Source organism: Rutilus rutilus (genome assembly GCF_951802725.1).
Source record: "Rutilus rutilus genome assembly, chromosome: 2".
Taxonomy (NCBI): domain Eukaryota; kingdom Metazoa; phylum Chordata; class Actinopteri; order Cypriniformes; family Leuciscidae; genus Rutilus; species Rutilus rutilus.
Window position 1 is genome coordinate 30,697,883 of NC_140210.1, and position 22,797 is coordinate 30,720,679.

The 22,797-nt window shown below is 36.1% G+C and overlaps 1 protein-coding gene across 2 annotated transcripts; it reads right to left on the reverse strand.

Moving 5' to 3' along the window:
• Positions 1 to 10,333: 10,333 nt before the first annotated feature.
• LOC311286193 (B- and T-lymphocyte attenuator-like) lies at positions 10,334 to 14,952 on the reverse strand. Of its 2 annotated transcripts, XM_084402297.1 has the most exons (7): positions 14,707 to 14,952; positions 14,463 to 14,526; positions 12,051 to 12,380; positions 11,598 to 11,639; positions 11,319 to 11,444; positions 11,187 to 11,227; positions 10,334 to 11,097 (listed from the first exon to the last, which is right to left on the reverse strand). In XM_084402297.1, the coding sequence occupies exons 1-7, from the start codon at positions 14,707 to 14,709 to the stop codon at positions 10,789 to 10,791; spliced, it is 915 nt and encodes a 304-aa protein (XP_084258423.1). In that variant the 5' UTR covers positions 14,710 to 14,952; the 3' UTR covers positions 10,334 to 10,788. The 2 variants fall into 2 exon arrangements, with proteins under 2 accessions (XP_084258423.1, XP_084258422.1); XM_084402296.1 differs by lacking the exon at positions 14,707 to 14,952 and having other exon boundaries at positions 14,463 to 14,686.
• Between the last annotated feature and the right edge of the window lie 7,845 nt (positions 14,953 to 22,797).

A 22,797-nucleotide genomic window follows, 5' to 3' on the forward strand; every position in this document is an offset into this window, starting at 1 on the left:
GCATTGTTGAACATCTTTTATCACAAAATGTGTATTTAAAAGTTAATATACAAAAGTATGTGCTGTACGTCTCTCACCATCGTCTATTTTCTTGTATTTCCTGATTATTATGTCTTCTCCTCCTTGGATCATAAGTGCTTTTCACCTGTTGTTTCTCTGCATTTCTTTTTATACTTGTTAGTCAGCTTTGTGTCCGTCTCTGTCATTGGCGGTTCTAGACCACTGTAACTGGGAGGGCCAGGCAGGGGCCACTTCTGCTTTTAGGGGGTAAACTTTAACATTTATCTTAAAGGTATAGGTCTGTCATCATTTACTCACCCTCATGTCTTTGCAAATATGACTTTCTTCTTTTGAACATAAAAAAATATGTATTAATAGTAATAATAGTATTACTCTGCAACACGTGAAATAAAGTAATTTCAAGTTCATTTATTTATGTGACAAGTGATATTGTATTTTGTGATAATGAGCAGTGAAGACATAACACACTTAATATCTAGGCACTTCTCTGCATCTGTATACTTGACACATAACACAAAACAAATTGATGACAAAACAAACAAATCTGCTGTATAATCTTACAGATGGGCCTAACACAAATCAATTTAGGAAAATGAATTTATCTGTAATATTATATTACCATACATGCTTAATTTATATAAGCAAAACTAATGCATTTATTTGACATGTTATATTGTAACCTACATCTGTTCTCTGATAGCGGACTCTTTGCAAAGTTTGCATGGTCATAATAATGATAATACAGTTTATTTGTAATGTGACTTTCTCAGACTCAAAGCGCTACAGCATGTACAGAACAAAATAATCAAACATAGAAAAAAAATTCAAATATCAAAAAAATACACAGCAATAAATTATAAATTAAAAGTTTGACTAAAAAGATGTCTTAAGAAGTTTCTTAAACCAATCCACAGAAGCAGCATCCATAATAGATGCAGGTAATGTGTTCCATAACTTAGGTGTGTTATAGGAAAAGGCCCTTCCCCCCATGGTTTTTAATTTACAACAAGGCCGACACAGAGAGAGAGAGAGAGAGCCAGCAGAGCGGAGCGGAGAGAGCGATCGGGAATGGATGGAGTAACGAAGTCACAGATGTAATCTGGAGCCAACCCGTGTACTGCTTTATAGGTTCAAATCAGAATTTTAAAATCAATACATGGCTGAACTGGAAGCCAATGCAGTTGCTGGAGTACGGAGGTAATGTGATGGCGTGAAGATGTATAAGTCAAAACACGTGCGGCAGAGTTTTGCAGAAGTGTAAAGTCCAGGGGTAAGAAAGTAAAAGTCCTGCCATGTTTATTCCACCCATGAACTCAGTCAATCTCCTGGCTGAAATTTTTTGCTAATTAGCAAATCCAGGTGATTGGAACAAAATACTGAGGAGGACCTACTTTCTGAACCTGGTGTTTACACCTCTGTGTATATATTGCAACCTCTTAATAGAATTTCCTGGTAAACTTGCGAAGAGAGAATTACAATAATCAAGCCTTGACGTTTACGAAGGCATGGATAAGCCTCTCTGCATCAGGCCTAGAGAAAAAGGGTCTAATACGAGCAATGTTCCTCAGATGGAACAAAGCAACCTTCGTTATGTTATTAAAATGAGAATTAAAAGTCAGCTGAGCATCAAAGATCACACCCAAATTACGCACCTGGCCAGAAGGGGACAATTGGGTATTGTCTTGATTGTTTCAAGTTGTTTAAAAACAAACATCTAATAGCCTACTGTAAAAGCAACACTGGACAATTGGATAGATTAATATTATTTCTTGTACATTACTGAAATAAAATATTTTCTTTTCCCTGTATCTTTTCTCGGGTATCTCTGAAACACTGTCTCTGTGATAGTTGCTCATGAACGGTTATTACGTTGTGTATTACATTGTGTTGGTCTTTGCAAAGCTTGTCGACACAGGGGCACTGGCCCCCCATAGCACCGCCCCTGGTCTCTGTAGCTATCTTTTGGTTGTTATTGGTTTGCCTTCTTTTGTCATTAACAAAGTTAGTAATTTCATTATTAAAAGTTGAAACATTTCAAACCTCATCTAGTGTGTTTGTAGCGGTTTCAGGTTGTGTGAACCGTGTCCAGGTTGGTTGGATCTTCATACAAATGTTGAAGAGAAAAAGGATGAAGAAAAAGAAAGATGGTGAGTTCAAATGAACTCAGTGACACCTCCTTGTGGATAATGAATGAACACCAGCACAGTCAGTAAACTTAGTGTACTTGCTTACTGTGTTGATTCAAACCATTTTCTGCCTTGAAAAAGTTATGAGCACATCAAGTCTCTATTTTGAATACTATTATTACAAATTCTTGAGATTCAGCGTTGACTGATTGTTGCAATCACTTATGATTTGACTAAGACTTGAGTTAATGACTTTTAAAGTTTAATGAAGGCCTAAGTTCTTCATCAGATAGATCACACAGAGACTGCAATGATATACTTTACAACTCACTGAGCAAAAATGACTGATTGACAAAAACATTAGCACATTTTCATTATTTAGACTACAAAACCTTTTTTGTATCATAAATCATATAATGATCCAAATGGAAGTCACTCTTCTGTCAAGTAGGTCAAACTAATCTGTCAAATCTATCAATCTTATCAAGACCTCAATCAAAAATGTTGTGACATGTTTCTAAAATTACCTTTCAAGTAGCACATTATGTCTATAGAAAATACAGTTCAGATTATGTTCATAACTAGATGTGTAACAAGTAGGCAAGTGTAAGATGGTCATTGTTATTTATGGTGTTTGCACTCTGTAGAAACTCTATTCCTGCTGTTTCTTCGGTGTAAGGGACACAACAATATCTATATAATATTAAACTGTAACTACACAAACATATTGATAATGTACACACAGATTGTGTTGCTAGAACACACACAAACACAAATATGAAGGCAATAATGCAGTCTTTAATAAATCCACAGGCAAATACACACAATGAGAGTAGCATACAATACATCCAAACATAGACAAGACCCGACAGTGATGAACAGAAAGAAAGAAACTTATTATAACAAAAATTAATCAGACACACCTGAACTGAATAACGAATCAAATCAGTGATCATGACAATAAACTAGACAGGGAGAAACCGGCTAATGAAAACAAAGTCCTAACTGAGTGAAACAGTGACATTACTCCCCCTCCTGGAAAGCGCTAGCGCTAGCGACCCTGAAGCGACCTCACGCCGTTAGGAGAATGGAGAAGGAGGTTCAGGTGGAGGACAAGAGTCTGGGAGAGGGATCGAACAGAAAGTCCAGGGTGGTGCAGGTGATGTGATCCAGGGAATGGCCTTGAGCAGAGGCGAGCAGATGGAAGAGACCCAGGCCACAGCCAGGACTGCGAACCATCGAAGCGTCGCTAGAGGGAAGAGCCATGGTGGGACGATGCTAGATGCCAGCATGGGGGCGATCGGATGCGACGACGGTGATGGAGTTGGAGCCCAACACGCAGGCAAAGAGCCGAGGAAGTGAAGTGACAGAGAAGAACCAGGCGGCTGCGATTGAGCCCACAACCGAGGGCTGAGGTGGAGCAAGTCCACAGCGAAGCGCAGACACAGGAGCCAGGGCGACAGGTCCAGATAGAGCGGAGCACTCAGAGGCTGGAGGAACTGAGTGACTGATGGGGGATGGTGATGACTTGGCGGCTGGAGTGGCTGAGGGTGTTCAGGCCGGCGTTCAGGAACGAGCACAGGCAATTGTCCGGGAAGGTTGTCTGATGGGCCAGTTCGAGAAACTCCTCTAAGTGTTCCTCGAGGGAACGTTCTCCCTGCTCAAGGCACAGGAGGCGAACTGCAGGGAGATCCATGGTGAGAGAGAAAAAAGTACAAAAAACACATACACAAAAAGGAAAAAACAAAACTTTCGCCGCTAGACGAGTTTTTAGGTCGGGTCTTCTGTCACGGATTGTATTGCTTAAACACACAAGATAAAGGCAATAAAAAAGTATTTCATTATATATATACACTACAACAAAAACATAAAGGATTTGTGAGGATTTTTATTTTCTGTAGCTGTTTATGTTAATATGTTTACATTTTTTATGATGCCAGAACATCCATATTGTAAATTTGAGCATATATGCGCATATACAAAAGTTAATGTGTAAACTTTGTGTATGAAAATCTATGAGCACTAATGAGATGATAATATGTATGCGTAAAGTATAGCAAAATATCTAGTGCAACCAAAGCCAATTGTGAGGTATGTTTTACATAGACCTGTTTAAGTACAGAACCACAGGAAGTCTAAGGAAATACCACTTCCTGTATCTTGCAAGACGCCCTTCTAAACTCACCTTATACCATGACTGATGTCTTTTTAGTTGCTATTGGAAACAGGAAGTCATTGTTTAAAGACACCATATCATAAATCACTTCAATATAGTGCATCTACAAATAAGTACATTCACTTGGTGTGACAAATCACTTAAAGCCAATTGTGAATTGTCATTTACCACCCATTATACTTTCATAATGTTACCCATATGAGTGACGCCAACAACAAGATAAGATGTAGGACAGGACATTTTATTTATCAGGAAATGACTGGATCATGAAAGTGGACGTTACATAGAGGGAAGCAAGACCAAATGCAAGATAAAACAATGCTAAACAATACCTAAATAGCTATTGGTCGCCACGAGGATAACCGCTTATAAATCACACTATATGTGATGTTTTTTGAAAATGTAAAAATGCAAAAAGCTTTCTGTGATAGGTAGGCCTAGGTTTAGGGTTAGGGGATAGAATATAACGTGTCTAGGGGGCTTTCAAAACAACAAAAACATGTTTTGTTTGAAACTTTTCCTTCAAAAATATGAAGAAGGCCTATAATATTTCTTCATAAACTTCCAGTTTAATTTTTTTTGAAAATAGCAGTCGGGAACATGCTAAGTTGACATTAAGTGAACTAATATGACTTCCATCATTAAAACTGAGTTTAATGTTTTATCCATTATATTAAGACATGAAATTATACTGTGTATGAATGACCCAGGCAGTAAGAGTGTTTGGAAAACATTATTTTTTTTATTTTGTTCTGTCACTCATTTCACGTCTAAATCACCACGTTAGCAAATTCTTCAGTCATGAGGGTAAATAATTTAAACAGGAATAATTTATTTTACTATTGTATTATTATATATCAATAAATATCTTTACATTTAACCAGAATAAATGAATCAGCCATTTGTTTGCTATGAAAACATATGTAAAAAATCTTGCAAATGGAATGTTTAATATATAAAAGTTGCAATATCTTTGAAGAATCGGGCACTACAGTGTCGCTGCAACTCAACAAACGTCTAGAGATGCAGATTCCGTTGTCTTTTGAGACAAAAGGATGGCAATAATATTTTAGTAAAGATTTTTGATTAGCCAAACTAATCAGTCATAGACCTAAAAGAGACCTAAATGTAAGCAGATGTATTATCTGGATTCTGGAACTTTTTAAAAAGTCAATAATGTTCCGCCCATGATGTAGTGTTGTTTTATTTCATTTTTTTTTGTTTCGGTTGTTGCTGCTGTTTCCTTTTCTTCATGCATGGCTGTTGGTTGGTGGTTGGACCAGAGAAGAGACCCGGGCTATAAACGCACCCATAATTCCTCTTGAGACTTTTGTTGTAACTGTGTGTTAGATGGTGGAAATGCAATGTGACAGATGGTTGTGATTTCTGTGATCTCTTCCTTGTGTTTGACAGAGTGCTGCTAGCCACTTTTGATACAGTGTAACATCAATTTCCTCTTTGTGCTGTTTGTAACTTCTTAACTGAAGACGTGCACCTAAACATTTAGCCCACCTGTGTCATTCTAAAATGAGTCATCCCCTTCACTTTCACACCTTTCAATGTTCTTTGATGTGTTTGGAATGTTCTCTAGAATAATAAAGCAAACATGCACTTTAATCAAACTGTGTGACATTGTTAGTCACATGATATGAGTTTTGTTTGCATTGTTTTCTGAAAAACAAACATGAATTGATTTTGAGTGAGTGGTATGCACTGTTTTCATCCACCCACTCATAAAGGAAATAATAAAATAATAAAAATAAAAAAACGCACAGTTACTTCACCTGGTCTTCAGTGACATTCAGTGTTTTTTAAATATAATATAGGCCTTTTGTTCAGGCAATTTTTTTGCACATGTAATTATTTCCTTTAAAATATTGTTAGAAATCTTTACTCTTATCTCTTTTACAATCGAATGATCTAGATCTGCAAAAATCAGACTGGTTTGATTTTAGTAGGACTAAAGGCTTAAATCAGAAGTGTGCCAACAGTAAATGAAGAACACACTTTTGAATGCTCACTTCCATTTTTGTGTAAGGCAAATGTGTTGGTGTTGCTTGCAAAAAGTGAGCATTTTGATTCATCTCAGCGAATCGATTCTTTTGAATCTGTTCACACACACACAAAAAAAGATTCAGTCAGATTCGTTCACTGAACTTTTCTCCAGGTTATATCCTTACGCCAGTAGGGGTAGCTTTCTCAAATTTGTCTGTCAACCTATCACCTTACCCTGATAAAATTCACTGTCAATATAAATATTTAAAAGCCTCCCCCCTACCCCAAAAACATAATCAAAATTATGGTACTGCAGTAGCAATGTGTCATTAGTTAAGGTAAGTACTTTTTGAGTAATGTTGCTGGGCAATGTTGCCGAGTGATGTTGCTTGGGCACTTTCCGATTGAGAATGGGCAACAAATTTCTATCTGGATAATTTAGATCGGTCATGGGCCCTGGGTCTCACCTGGTTGCTCGTTGACGGCAACATTGCCCAGCAACATTGTTCAAAAAGTTGCCCCGTGTATCATCACCTTTAGACTAGTTTTAAAAGTGGTGTCATGCATGCTGTATTCTCAATTCTCTATAACCTGTTGAAGTGTTATTTGGAAAAGCAGAAGAGAGAGAAGCAAACATACATTTTTGCTAGTGAAAGATCCTCAGGACAATCCAAGCCATGTGAAATAAAACCTGTTACAGGGAACTGAGAAAAGATTTCTGCTTTCTCATGGACCATCGTTAACAGAACTGGAAAAGGCATAGAGTGACCCCAGAAAGCATCCAGCGAGCGTACTGCTCCCAATAAGTGACAAAATAACGCCAACTTTTTCCTATTTACATGTTGTGATTTGTATAGTCACAGCGTGTACGAATAACAAGGTCACATGAGACACAGCCATCTTTCTTTTGAAAGATACATACTGGGAACTATATTCTCAGAAGGCGAAGCACTGCTACTTCGGCGGAGTGAGCAGTATGCTAGCTGGAGCCATTTACCTCCAGTCTTTGTGCTAAGCTAGGCTAGCGGTGGGCGCGTCAGACAGAGTTACGACACGCACGGAAATGAAAAGGGTATGTATGGACTTATCTAACTCTGGGGGATACGGTGAATAAGCTGAAGTCCCAAAAAGTTGGTGTGTTCCTTTAAAGTAATTTACTAATGTTAACTAATGAAACCTTATTTTAAAGTGTTATCCAAATAGTGATGGCTAGATGGGTCAGAGCAACAATGCCAAGCTTACATTGAGAAAGGTCACATGTGACCGAAACGTTTGCCACTTTTTTTCAGTAAAAGCATTTGATTTTATCTCACTTTTTGACCTCTCTTGTCTTTGGTTCCAGATACCACAGGACACATTCAGAGGTCTTGTGGAGTCCATTCCTCAACACATGATATTAGGCAGGTGGTTTTAATGTTATGACTGCTCAGTGTATACATATGTTTGTAACGGTTCGATTGATATAACAAAGCACACAACGAAGGAGAATTAACTGGAGTAATATTTAATAGCAAACTTGAAGAACAACAAAGAAGAAACACAACCAAACACTTTCACAAATGAGGACAGACAGCGACAGGGAGAAAACTGAGGCTTTAAATAAACAGAGACAAACAAGATAATTAATGAACACAGGTGGAGACAAATGAACTAATCAGCAACAGGGAAAACTAGGTCGCAGAGGGCAGAACTAAAAACACAATGAAAACACAGGAAAGGCCAGACATGTTACAATGTTACATTTCTATTAAATTGTAAAATAACAGATTTTTTTTTTATTTTTTTTTGGTTGTCAAACCAGTACAAAGTGTTTGTATATTTTAATATGGTGAACTACACCTGTGGTTACTCTGCTAAGTGAACTCATCTCCATACATCCGCTAAACATCACTTTGACAACAGTTAAAAGGCAGTGCAGAAAAGTGAACCTGATATATTTGCAGATACCATTTTGATATTTGTATCAAATACAATGCCATTTTAAAGTGTGAATTAAATGTCTTTTCTTGAGGTTTTATGTTGAATTCATGATGAAAAGTAAGCAATTACAATTAATTAAAAATGGTTCCTTGAATTACTTTTAATGATTATACCAGTCTATTTAATGAAAAGTGATTCACAGGCAACAATACAACAAACATATTCACATTTTTTCCATAGTTTTTTTTTTTACTCCCCAATGAGAGGAGAGTCTTGCTCATACATTCTGAAATCTAGTACTTATTCCAAGAGAAACACCTCTCTAACTGAATCATGTCAAGGTAAATACAATGTTGAGATTAAATAAGGAACTTTTTTTATGGAAGTCCCCTTTAAAGGAATGAGTCACAGTCTTAGGTGAAACCAGTCTAGACACACCAACACAAAGAGTACAGCAGCAAACTGATTTATACACTTGCAAATAAGCTTTGAACTTGATGAGTTTAATTTACTATTTGATTAATTTACTCATTCATACAAACACACACACACACACACACACACACACACACACACACACACACACACACACACACACACACACACACGCACGCACGCACGCACGCACGCACGCACACACACACACACACACACACACACACACACACACACACACACACACACACACACACACACACACACACACACACACACACACACACACACACACACTCAGTATGTACAGTATAAATAGATAGGAGTATGTTACTCATTGACCTTTAATTCAATTAACAGTAGGAAGTCATACTTTTCTTCATTGTGGGTGGACAGTATTAGAAGGCAGAATGTAACTCTTTGACCTTTAGTGAATAAAAAAGTAGGCTGTATTTACTATTCTTCATTGTGGGAGGTAAAGAATCCCACCATCATATCTGGTAAGTTGCAGTCTCCCCCCTGCTCATACAGGAAATGTGTTTGCATGCTTTTGCTCTTGTGGGCTTCTCAGTTTTGTACTCTGCGTACAAACTCAGCAAATCAGACAACTTTGATGCAGAAACTTTTTTTTTTTTTTTTTAATCCTTCTAATTCTATGAATTAGTCGAGCTTATAATAAACAGAACATTATTGTCCGTTAGTGTGTGTGCTAATATAGTTATTGTTAAAGTTAACTTTATAGTTATTATTCTTGGTGTGAACGGGCCTTAAAGCCATAGGCACCTGTTTCCGTGAATCAAATGATAACTAGGCTAAGCACATACACATATGTAACAAATTCCCCTTAAATCATTTTAACATGTTCATTACTTACTAATTAATGGTGTTCGTTTTTCAAGAGTCCTGTCTTTTTCTCCGTGCGATGGTAACCTTGATGAATTAATTACACAAAGGTTATTCATGTCTCGCTAGTAGAGGCGGGGGACTGCTAATACATTACCAACCAAACTAAAACACATATTTTTCCATGAGTCACTATCTCGTTAATATACCTGATGATTTTGGAATTATTTAGCCTACTTAAAATGCAATTTATCATTGTGCAAAAACAGAAGCACAAGCTTTTGTATCAGGTTGTTATAACGCTAAATATAACCTGATGTGAGATCCACCAATCAGAGAGGGTTCCTGAATCTCAATTTGACTGGTTACAATGAGAATATCTTGTGTTTTTCTTTGAGCGCTCAGTCATTTCCATGGGTGCTCGAAAAACAGACAGATGGCCATTGATGGCGTGCAAATATTAGGGCTCTATTTTAACGATCTAAGCGCATGGTCTCAAGCGCACGGTGCAAGTGCACTTAGGGCGTTTACACTTTACTAACGCACTCTTTAAATTACAAAAATAAATAAAAAATACTGCACCATTGACTTTAGACCAGGTTTCAGTTGGTCAATGGCGCAGTCTATTTCAGTTGCCTCAAAATAGCAAAGAACCAACAATGTTCAAAAACACACCTCGTTTTCAGCCCAGCATGCTCATGGGCGCAAATGCATTTGCTATTTAAACAACGTGGTGCAGGACGTGAAAACGATAACTGCGTCGGGCTGAAACTAGCAAAAAAGACTGTCGGTCTAAACAGACACATTAACAGCTGCATTCAAATTAAAATATTTATTGTCTTGGTGTGACCAGGCATTTAGTCATTTGCCAAAACTTCTTCTTACATTTAATGAAATAGCACATTAACAGGATCGTTCAGTGTGGAAACCATTGTCTTTTACTGTGTGGTTAAGTGCAGATTTAGATTTGATGCTAGATGCTAGGTGCTAGATTTAAGGGTATATAGTTAGGATAAAATTTTCTGACAGGAATGTTGTTTCAGGATCAACAAAATTTGTTTACCCAGGAGCGCGTCTAACTCTGCATGCCAGACCTTTGAGATAACAGCAGGCAGTTGCAGTTGCCATCCTACATGTCAAGCTCAGATTCTTGCTCCTCATAGAGAGTTTTTTAAATAATTTCTTAATACATAATAGCAAATGAGTGACACTTTTTCATGGGTCATTTCTCAGTATTCTTTTTTAAAGTGTCTCAGTAAAGGATTCATTGAATCACCGGAACCGGATTGCAGCATATTCTGAAGGATCTGGTTCTTGTCGTGCTGTTCTTTTTGGCACTCTGGGCAAAGCCTGGTGATTCAAAGAAGCATACACAAGAGCATTCTCTTCTTCTCCTCTTTCTGTACCAACGGTGTTGTATCTACCATCTGAAACTCTTCCAGCTGGAGATGCTCCTCTGACAGGTAGAGTTTCACAGACACGATATAAAGCAGAGGTCGGCTGGTCTGAGGGGGGACGGGTGTTGTGATGGGGATGAGGAGGAGGAGGAGGAGGCAGGTCACTTCTTTGTGTTTCCATGTACTGTATAAGTGAAAACAGAGCATTTAAAAACTTTATTTTCAGTGGATACAATAAACAGTTCTAAAGACCAAAATGAAAACAAAAGATACCTGATTTTTATATGCCATAACTTTTCTTCTTGAATTTGTCCCTATGGAAAATTTCACAGAATCATTCAAAGGACATAAAAACTAATGGAACAGGTTATTGTAAAATAAAGTGCAGGTCTTATTGCTACTCACCTTGGCATCTGATGAAAAGTAATGTTACAGCCATAACTATGAATACCAGCCCCGCTATTCCAGTGCAGATGTACACATACGGCCAGAGCCACTGCAGATCATCATTCGGATTTGTATTCACATCACCTAATATTTGTAGGCATTCGAATATTTAATACCTGCTGTACTTATCAGGCATGCACTTTAATGCACTTTGACTTTAGAAAACCATTAGAATAGAAACTAATTGCCAAACATAAAGTTGATTAATATCATGTGTGGTAATGGTCATGCCCTTACTTGTGTTGTTTTGATTGTGTGAAACCTCATCCTCCTTATTTACTGAAAATATTTAAAATACACTTTTATTATATTTACAGTATATTCAACCGAATGGGTTTCACTTTATTTTGATGTACCCTTTAACCCATTCTGTTGACTATAAGAAACACTGCACCTACATGTCTACTAGCTCTCATTAGAGTGTTAGTCGAGTATTATTAGACTGGTAGGGTCAGGGTTCGAATAAGTTGACATGTAGTTGCAAAGTTACTTATAGTCAGTAGAATGTCTGTTGGAGGACCATCACAATAAAGAGTTAGCAGATATTAAGCAAACAGTCTACTAATACTCTATGAGAGTTAGTTGACATGTAGTTGTAAATGTACTTATAGTCAACAGAATGTTTAAATGGGAACATCAAAATAAAGTGTTACCACTGAATATTTACATTCTACTAATAACATCACTTACCTGTTACAGTGACATTAATGTTATGGCCAACAGAGTTGTCACCTTCTTTACATCTGTATAAACCTGCATCCTCCATTGAGATGTTCAGGAAAATCAGGAAAGATATCCCTTCATGCTCTGTCATACTCTTCCACTCAGTTTTTATGTAATCTGAGTGATTAAAAGGTTTACAGTGATTTTCATAAATTTTGCACCATGAGACGCTTGGGCTCCTGTGACATCCATATTGAGATATAGTACAGTTTATCTTCAACTCTGTCATAACACGAGCTCTGAACACTGTGTTTCGTGGCACTCTGATCATTTGGACACATTGCAGCTCCTCAGACCCTACAAGAGTAAAGGGGGAAAAGGGCGGGGAGTTCAATACAGAGTTTTAGATGAATTAAAACTGTTTTCTAACCCAAAGTAATACGAGTTTTTGGTAAGACTTTAGAATACTGTTCCGTCATTAACGAATAACGCCACAGAAACAAATGAGTAAACTACTAACAAGAAATCCTGATTAATGAGTTAGCAAGTAATAGTGCTCAGTTGAATGTGGTAATTCACTATTAGCTAATCGGCAACTACTATTTTTTTCATACCCCCCAGAGGACTACTATATATGGGTTCATACTTAATGTGAATAATGCGTAATGTATAATTAATTCTAAAGTGGAAGTAATGGTAACCCACTAGTAATGACTCAAGTCCTTCAGAAGGAATTACTAATTATTCGGAACAGTATTTTAAAGCGAAAAGCATAATAACTCTCTAATATTGACTGAAGTCATTGCAAGCATCTGAGGTTTTTGCAAGGTTTTGGTCAGTAATTACTTCTGACAGATTTGGTAACACTTGAGTCATCACTAGTGAGTGACCATGATCTTCTCTTGAGAATACTGTTCCAAATAATTAGTAATTCCATTAGAAGGATGTAGTAATTACAAACCAAAACCTTACAAAAACCTCAACATTTTACAATGACTTCAGTCATTACTATGAAGTTCACTTTAGAAAACTGTTCCAAATAATAGTCTTTTCTTGAAGGACTTGGTAGTACTTGAGTCACTACTAGTAAAATACAGTGATCTTCACTCTATTATTAATTAATTAATTATACATTATGCATTACTCACAATAATTATGAACCTGTATATAGTAGATATTATTCCTCCAAGAGGTATGAAAAAATAGTAGGCTAGTTACTGATTAGCTATAGTGAACTACCGCATTCAGCTGAGTGCTATTACTTACTGATTCGTAAATCAGAGTTTCTTGTTAGTTAATAGTAGTTACTACAATGTTATTATTGCATTACTCATTTGTTCCTGTGTTGTTATTCATTAATGATGGAACAGTATTCTAAAGTGTTACCAAATGTTTACTGGTGTAAACTACTAGGACAGATTTGCAGGACAAAATTTCAACCTTGTGTGCTTATAAATATAAAAGCATAATAATTCTGAATTAGTTAATCCATTTTTTTCATATCAATTAGAATAAGATGAACTATTCTTTAACCAGGCACCCCGACCCCGATCCCTAAGATTAATGCAGAGCATAAACTCTGTTTTTTATGAAAAAAAATGAAAAAGACTGTGTTTCATTCATTACTTCTACCTGTTGATATTGGTATAAAGACTAAGTCAAATGATTTTGATGAAATTGGAAAAACAAATGACATTGTCTAAGATAGGTAAGATATCTAAATCTAAAATAACTAAAAATCTAAAATTCAAGTCCTAATATTTGCCAGCTACTATATAATATTAGCATATTATATTGTATATTATACTATATTGTATTATATATTTTAATATTACTACATGATATTGCACTATAATTATGATAAAACATTGCTGATTCTTTACTTCTATGACAAATAAGACGCTGACCAATACAAGCAATCACCATATTACGGAACGCTACTTCTCAGACATCCCATGACCCAACAAAGGAGATTGAACATGTTCAATCGGCAAAAAGAAGCTCTGATCAACTGCAACAGACGCTGACGGGGTAACACACTGATCCGATAAAACCCAACAAACAAGTCTGTTGATGTTGGTCAGCGCCCGTCAGTGCAGTGTGAATCGGCCTTAAAACAGAATTCAATTGACTATCAAATTTTTATATATTTTTTTAATCAAATTCTATTAAATGACACAATGATTGTTTATCTCATATAAGCCGAACCAACACATACCAAGCATGACATTAAATGTGTTTGGTATTACTGAAAAGAAAAACAGCTAGTAGGTCAAATAATTGTCAGGTGAAAGGTTAAATAGCAGCTGTTCTTTACTCACAAAACCATACACATACCACAACTGTTATACACATACCACAGTGTTCCCTAGAAATCACATTTAACAATATGTACATCAGTCATTAATAGGACATCATAGAGCAGATCTTAATACTTACGGTTTGTGGTGCCGCTGACACTAAGCGATAGCAGTAGGAGAGAAACGGCAAGGTTACAGATGATCTGGAAGACACAGTAGCCCATTATTGAAGGTTTTTTACAACGTGTTTAAAAACGAATGTCCAAAATGAGAGCTGTACACATTGTTTGTCATGAGTGCGTGTGTGACTGTGTGTATTGGAAAGACCAAGAGTGAAGTGGAAGTGTGCTTTAAGATGTAAGTTCCTCTATGACGTCTCTCACCATCTCTGTTTCTCCTCTCTTGTACTTCTTTACTTGTATCTTCTCCTCCTTGGATTATACGTGCTTTTCACCTTGTTTCTTAGCATTTCTTTCTGTTTGTTAGTTGACTGTGTCTGCCTCTGTATCTCTTGTTTGTTCTTGGTTTTCCTTCTTTCGTCATTGAGAGTTTCAAACCTCATCTAGTGTGTTTGTAGTGGTTTCAGGTTGTGTGAACCTTGTCCAGGTTGGTTGAACCTTCATGCAAATGTTGAAGAGAAAAAGTGAACAGAAAGACATAGAGTTCAAATGAACTCAATGACACCTCCTTGTGGATTATGACCGAACATCAACACAAACTAGATCTACTTGCTTATTATATGCTCTTTTCATGGAGGTCTAAATACATGCATACAGTAAAGCTATTTGTTAGCATTGCCATTTATTTCAATATCAGTTGCTTGACTGAAGCAGGACTCCTCAGAAGTATACAATTAGAAATCTGCTCTCTTTGCTCGTGGGTGCTTGGAAATTTAGCAGGCAGGTTGTTTTGAGCCAGTCACATGAGCAATAAATACCATGTGCTTAATTACTTTGAAGGTACTGTACAGGGAAATTATGTAATGGCAACACATATTGGCTGATGACACCATACAGTGCACTCACAGTCTCAACACTAGTGACTATAAAGAGCTGTGATATGAAAGACACCAGGCAGGTGGGGAAGAAGAAGGCTATTTTTCAGTTTATTAATAGCCCTATTTATATAATTAAATATTTCTGATTTAAATGTTGCTTGCAAACAAACAAGAAAAATAAATGGTCTGAATACATGGTTACTTTTGAATGGCCATCAATGTAGAAAGAGGCTCTTTGGAGGGTCATGTTAATAGCAAATTATTGACTTAGTCTTAAAGTAGGAAGTTTTTGTAGTGTCCTCCAGTAAAACTAAAACAAAAACTGTTCATACGGTCATATAGCATAAGTAAAGTATTAGACATGCTTAGGTTTTTATTTGGAACACAAATTATACAAGCTCAAATGAGTGCTTGCTTTCAGCAGTCCAGCTTTGTTATTAAACATTTTTCCAGGTCACCTTGAAGATATAAGATCACTATTTACACCTAGCTTTAACTGTGCTTTGAGTCCAAATAGAATCTACAAGTTATTTGCAGGATTGCATTTACATCCCTTCAACGTATCTACAGTGACATCCAGAGATCAGGGGCTGCATGTATAAAGCCACTCAGAGTAAAAAATTCTAAGAATGTTCTTTTCATTTTCTCATTTTGCTCTTGAGTCTAGACCTACGAATAAGTGTGATTCATAAAGGTTCCTAAGTGTCAAGAGGTCTCAGCTCCTAAATGATTTAAGAGTGCTAGAGAGGTATCCTAACCTAGTTAGGAGTAACAAGATGGCAGCAGAGAGGAAAAGAACACACACAAAAAAAATAATGTATTGGAGTTATGTATATGTTTTATTATGTTATGTATATTATAATATGATTACAGGGAGTTAAACAAACGATACAGGCTTGATCGTTAAGGTATTCTTTTTATAACTGACCTTGTAAGAAATGTAATAACTTCTGCCACTCTACAAATCAATGCTCTGACTGCAGAAATGAAAGTAATAATTATATTTTTTGGCAAATGGAAAAATGCTGCAGTGCACCGGTGACGACTTCACTTGGGCTCATCAGTCCACAGCAAGCAGGGTCTTAAATAGCACTATTGTGGCACTAACCACACCAAACATACAGCGGTGGCCAAAAGTGTTTTTTAACGGCCTAACAAGTTTGCTTAAACCATCAACATTAGGAATATACTGTATATATTAAAATATGAAGGAAGAACAAAACATTAAACTTAGTGAAGGTTATCTGACCAAATTATTTGGCAAATAATACAAACTACAGCTACAGGTTTTAGAAAAACAAAAAAAGCTCACAGGAAAAAGAATGCATAGACAACAACATAATCAGTTATTCAAATATAACTGTTTCGCTATTGTTTTTGCATGTGCTCATAATTTATTTGCATGATTTTGCATGTTTCATTGCATTATCACAAATAAAACAATTGACTAAAAGCATAACTACAAAATATGCTTACAAAATCTGTAACACATTTTTAATAATATTTGGATAAAGGGTGAAGATGTCAATTTTCCTATAGGCAGGTCAACAGTTTTGGCCACTACTGTATGACAGTTCATTGACTTTCCAGCTGACCTTCAAACCCTGCAGCAAAAGAAAGCCACTTTTATGAGGATTTCGGGCTTCCCTGGAGTTGTTGGAGCCATTGATGGAACTCATGTTTGCATCATCAGTCCAACTGTAAATGATGAGACATATATCAATAGAAAAGGATTCCACAGCATCAATACTAATTTGTCATAATTTTGCATGCAAATCCATTTTTTTAAATAAATGTAAATATCAAAAGTAATGTTTTAGTGTCTTAATTAAATGATTTTATAATTGCATTAAATAATTGGTGTCATGCTGCTGTGAGGCTCACTATTGCCTGATTCAGAGGTTGAGGGCGGCCATGTTGGGTTGACATCATTGTAGTCCTTAGTTTGCAGCACTTAAGTACCACAGCAGTCAGCACTTAAGAGTCAGTCTTATACTTTACTGAAAGTTGCTTTTAGCTTTATAAACATCTCCTACTCTTAGACAAGTCTTACTTTTTACTAAGATTTTTTTGATACTCAAGTCAAAGTTTTAAACTATTCTAGCATTTCTGAGAAGTTTTATACATACAGGCCCAGATCCAAACAATTCCCAAAATCAAGTCCCGCCCTACATTTTTTTGTTTTCGAGAAGCTGTTTCTGTCAGGTCCAATATCATCAAAAATGATTGACAATTAGCATACAGTTTGGATTGGCGGTATAGTTCTGTTCTGGGCAAGCACTCCCTGCGCATCCATGCAGCCTAACATGGATAAGAGCAAGGAGAGCAGCAATAGCCCCCCTTAGGGTAAACAGAACAGAACCAACAGGAATGTATTGCAGATATCATTGTCAATATTGTAATGCACAATACAATTCGAGCAATTAGTCTGATTCAAAGGGAAATCAAAATGCCAAATCCTGACTGAGGAGAGGAGGAGCTGGGGATGGAGGAGGGTAATTAGCTCCTGAGAAACGTGATAGCTGCTGATAATACTGAAGGGGTTCATATATTAATACAGTTATAGGTGTCATATTCCTATAGGTAGACGTGGATCAGCTGTCAGCTGATGCGAGCTTGACTAACATGACCTGCCAGAACTCACGCTACACTTGATTTCACTCAGATGTACTTCAAACCTTTAAAAACACTGACAGATTCAGTTTGGTTTTCAGTACTATCAGTAAAGAATGTTAATAGGGACTGGAAGTGAAGAAGAGAAAAGTTTGTTAAATGAGAGAAATTATTTCAAGTATAATCCATGCAGTGAAATATTTCTAGAAACAATTGGATAGCCTATTGTTAAATAAATCTGATGAGAATTTATTAATGTCTTTATCACATTGTGAGAGATGATGATACGTGCTTTTCTTGTGAATGAAAAATGTGTAATGTTTGTAGTATAAGCCGTAAAAAAAGCCGTCATTTTTATTTTACCTGAAAAAACTAATATCATAAATGTCCGCTACACTTCTCCTGACTGACCCTTGTTCGTATAAGATCTCTATGCAGGTTGCTTTATCATAATTCATCCAAATAATAGATGCAAATGGCACTGTCTTTGTGTTTAAAAAGTGTTTCAGATGCAGTGTTTTCCTGTGTTGTTGTTATTGTTGCCATGTCAAAAAGAGAATGGTTCAGTTCAGTGGGGTTCCGTTCACTGTTCAGTGCTTTTAAACATTAAATGAGATATTTCCAAACTTGTATCCCCTCTTAACTCTTCTTTCTTCTTTTCCCAATATTAAATAAACCACATGTTTGATATAAAGTATGGCTATTAAGGAGATCGGAAAATATGTAAACATGTTTTCTCAGGGACAGTATTTCCTGTGTACAATGTAAATTCTACTTAAAACTAAAAAAAAAAGTTTAAATACATGCAAATAAATACCCAGAGCCCATTTAATCTTTTTGCACCAATTGGTTAATCTGGACCCGGGTCTCAAGCAACTTCCATAGATTATTGTTTTCCTTACATGGATTTTAGCATTGGCATAGAAGATCTGTGTTTTCTGTAGCTATTTTACGAAGGATAATCGTGAGACCAAAGGCTGTCTTAGTCTTTGTGTCAGGATGATGATGAGTCATGTGTCTATCAAGTTTGTGCTTGCATGAAGCATGCAAATCTTCCATGCCTTCAAAGTTCACTTCCCAGTGCTCAGGGACACGTCAATTTAAGCTTATTTAAAAGACATGCAAATATGTATCTTCACTAACTTTATTTTCTGTAGTGGAAGTTAAGCTTCTCCCAGGTGTTTGGTTTTGTATTTTGAGCTCCACCAAAGGTTGCTCTTTTATCTTTGATTCCTCGTTCACTCAGAACCACTATCTGAGGTTTCAGAGCCACAGTGTCTTTATCAGCTGTATTGGTCCTGCTTTATATTAAGTGTCTTAACTACTATTAATAATTTGATACAATGCACTTATTGTGTACATACATGTTTTTACATTGTACTTATATTAAAAAAATACTATATATCTGACTATATCTGTCAATAAAATGTATAAATATAAAATACCATAAAGCAGATACAAAAAGCTTGAAGGCATAAAGATTATTTAATTACCCTTTGTTTTGATGGTCCCAGCTAACAAAAATATGTTCTTAGAATGTTTTGCTAACATTACCATTAAGCTAAAATGTTATGAAACCCTTATTTCTAAATGTTGAATGTTCAAAACATCTAGTTTTTAAAATGTTTTAAGATTTGTTTTATTTCATAATAAAATACGTGAAGTTGCTGGAGTGGCCACAGGGGAAACAGCATGGATTGGCCAGTTCATTTACATATGCTGCATGTTTTTGATTTTTGGGGGGAAACTATAGAGCAAACCCACATTGACACAAAGAGAACCTGCAAACTCCTGGCTCAGCCGGGACTCAAACCAGGGACCGTCTTGCTGTGACGTGACAGTGCTACCCACTGAGCTAGCCTGCTATGTATGTTTATTTATGCATTTAATTTGTTACAGCTACATGTGTGGAATAAACACAAATTAAAGTTTTCAATACCAAAAACAGTTTTAAGTAGAGTGTTAAGTAGAACTGTTTCTAGAGTGTTTACATTTTTCCAGAGTAAGTGCATTAAATATTTGAATTACAAAAATAACAGATAAGACTTTACTTTAAGATTCACATTTTACTGTAGTATAGTACACTAAACTGTGTCAGAGTCTCTGGGAAGTACACCATCCAAAACATGGAATTATAAAGAGCAAAGATTTTCTAAACCAAAAACACAACAGGAAAGTAAACAAAACTCAAACATACAAGTAGACAGCACACAAGTCAAATCTTACAAGACATGTGGAAAACACCACAACAGAAAAATAAAACACCACAAAATTGTGTTCTGTATGATCTGTTCCCTATAAAAAAAATGGAATGGATCAAGAAAAGCTTAAAATAGCATGGAATCAAGAAGCAAATCCAAGGAAAACAATGACAGCAGAAAAGCTATATTATTGCTATATTATACATGTCTGTGTTTGTGTGTATATACATTTTAAACACTCGAAGGTTTTTGTGCACAGTTGTATATCTACGGATTGTGTTTTGCATTTGTGAAATGTATTTTATGAATAGGCTATCATTTTATTTTGCCCATGTGAATTGCTTTTTGTGAATATAATTTTTTTTTTCATGCACGTAAAATGTTTTTGTGTGCATGTGAATTTTATTTCATGAATGTGAAATTGCATACGCATGTGTGAATCATGTTTTTTGCTTGAAATATTAATGAGACTAATCTGGCTCCATATTAAAGTCCTGATTGCGAATAATGCATTTGTTCTATGAAGTCGGTGTACCTGCTTGTTTGTTCCTCATGCATGTGTCCTGTGAGTTCTTGTTCTCTTCTCTTCAATTTTCTTTAATGATCAAACAAGTAGTAACGTTTTTTTTTTTTAAAGAGTTATATTTACATCCAACAAAAATTTTTAAAACAAAACCGTTCCATGACCAATGTATAAGTAATGTTTTTATGCTAACTTTTAAGTACGTTTTTAAAGTCCGGCTCTATTAACTTTACAGGAAGAAAATCATGAAAATAATGTTCATAAGTTTGAGACCATGCCAGAACATTAGCCAAAGCTCCAAGCATTAGCAGGAATCTGCTAAATATGACTATAAGGCATGAATATATTAAGATATTATAAAGATTATAACATCATGATTTTCTGTAAAGCTTCTTTGAAACAATGTGTGTCGTAAAAATCACTATACAAAAAAATAAATAATAATAATAATTTGACTGACAAACACTACAAGGATTAAAATTGTTCTCACAATGTTTTATGCAAACATTCCAAAAACAGTCAGCAAATATGAATAACATCATAAAGCATTCCAAAGATGTTGTTCTAAGACCTATTGACTAGTATTGCACCTGTCAATTAACTCTTTAGAGTATTAGTTGATTATTAGTAGCCTACACTCTTAGGAGAGTAGGGTTAGTATAATAAGGGGTTCAGGTTAATAGAATAAGTTGACATGTACTTGCACATTTACTTATAGTCAGTAGAATGTCTCTTTGGGAACCAGCACAATAAGGTGTTAACTGATATTAAGTACTCTACTAAAATGAGTTGGTATGTAGGTGCAATGTTACTTAGTCAAAAAAATGTATTGCTGATTATGTTTATATATAGGCCTATTAAATAGATTCAGTAATTAATCAAAACTTGTTTCTAAAAATTCCTTATCTACTTATACTCTAACATTCAATGGTAATCTGTAGGTGTAACGGTCACCATTACCTTCGAGAGCCACTCCACACTAGACTGTGATCACTCCTTCAAACACTACATTTCCCATAACGCACTGCCCGGACTCATCAGCACTCATCACTTTCACCTGTTTCTCATCACCTTGTTTCACTCACACCATAAATACCTGGTTTTCACATTCACTCATCAGCCATCTTTTGTGGGACACATCAGACTCGGAAAGATCTGATTCACGAATCGAGGGCACATGTACTTGTAGAAGTAGAGTTAAATATACCTTGCTGTATTTTTTGTAATTAAAAAGGAGCAGGGACCTGCTGACACTGAAAGCCTCGCACACTAGTTTAATAAAAAAACTTGGGTCCTAGAACTGTGGTCCTGAAACGGCAGCCTCCAGGTATCGCAGGAATATAATATTATGCTACCATTGGAAAAAACGTAACGGCTAACTTGGATCAGGTGTGCCTTGATAACCAATTACATTACAGCCTTGACGTCACTGAATTTCATTCAGAGGTGTGTGCTTGCGGATTTCATTCAAATGAATGAGAAGTGCCGTAAACTGAAACCTATACCTGTTGCACAATTGTCTGTGATTTCTCTTATAAAACAGCATTTTTTTTTTTTTTTCTGTGTACATTCTAAAAATAGATAATTCCAAAACTAATGTTTAAGAGCAAACATATTGAATATTAGCCGATGGGCTGTCGATTCATAAGCTATTTCTTAACAAAATCAGTTTATTCAGTGTAGTGAAGCCTCTCTTCCGTTGACATCCATTTAAAAAAAACCAAAAAAAAAACCTCTTGTCCTCTTCCCTGCGTACCACAGCGTTAGCAAGCATCACACTTTTTACAGCTATGCTTGTAGGCCTTCAGGTGGCACTGCTATAGGCTCAGTGCTTAAATAGTCCATGAAATGGGGAACAGATGTGTGTGTGTGCAATCAGTCCAGCTGTGTGAGTTCTGGGATTTGTATTCCAATTGCTAATGTTTCGGTAAGAGAAATCTCTGGTGGCAGATGGGAGGATTTTCAGAGGTAGCGTGACAGAATCTGAGGACTGTGAGCTTTGTGTTTCACACAACTATAATTTGAAAGATGCAAATAAAACTACCAGGAGGCTGGGTACCCAGACAAGTCACAAATGGTTTTATGGGCAGTTATATCTCTATAAATACATTTTGGACTAAATATTTGGTTGTCAGGAGAG

Coding starts and splice junctions, on each gene's coding strand:
- LOC311286193 (XM_084402296.1), bottom strand. CDS start 14,547: ATGGGCTACTGTGTCTTCCAGATCATCTGTAACCTTGCCGTTTCTCTC. Junction 12,381..14,462: donor TGTCAGCGGCACCACAAACC/GTAAGTATTAAG, acceptor TTACTCTTGTAG/GGTCTGAGGAGCTGCAATGT. Junction 11,640..12,050: donor CATTAATGTCACTGTAACAG/GTAAGTGATGTT, acceptor AAATATTTTCAG/TAAATAAGGAGGATGAGGTT.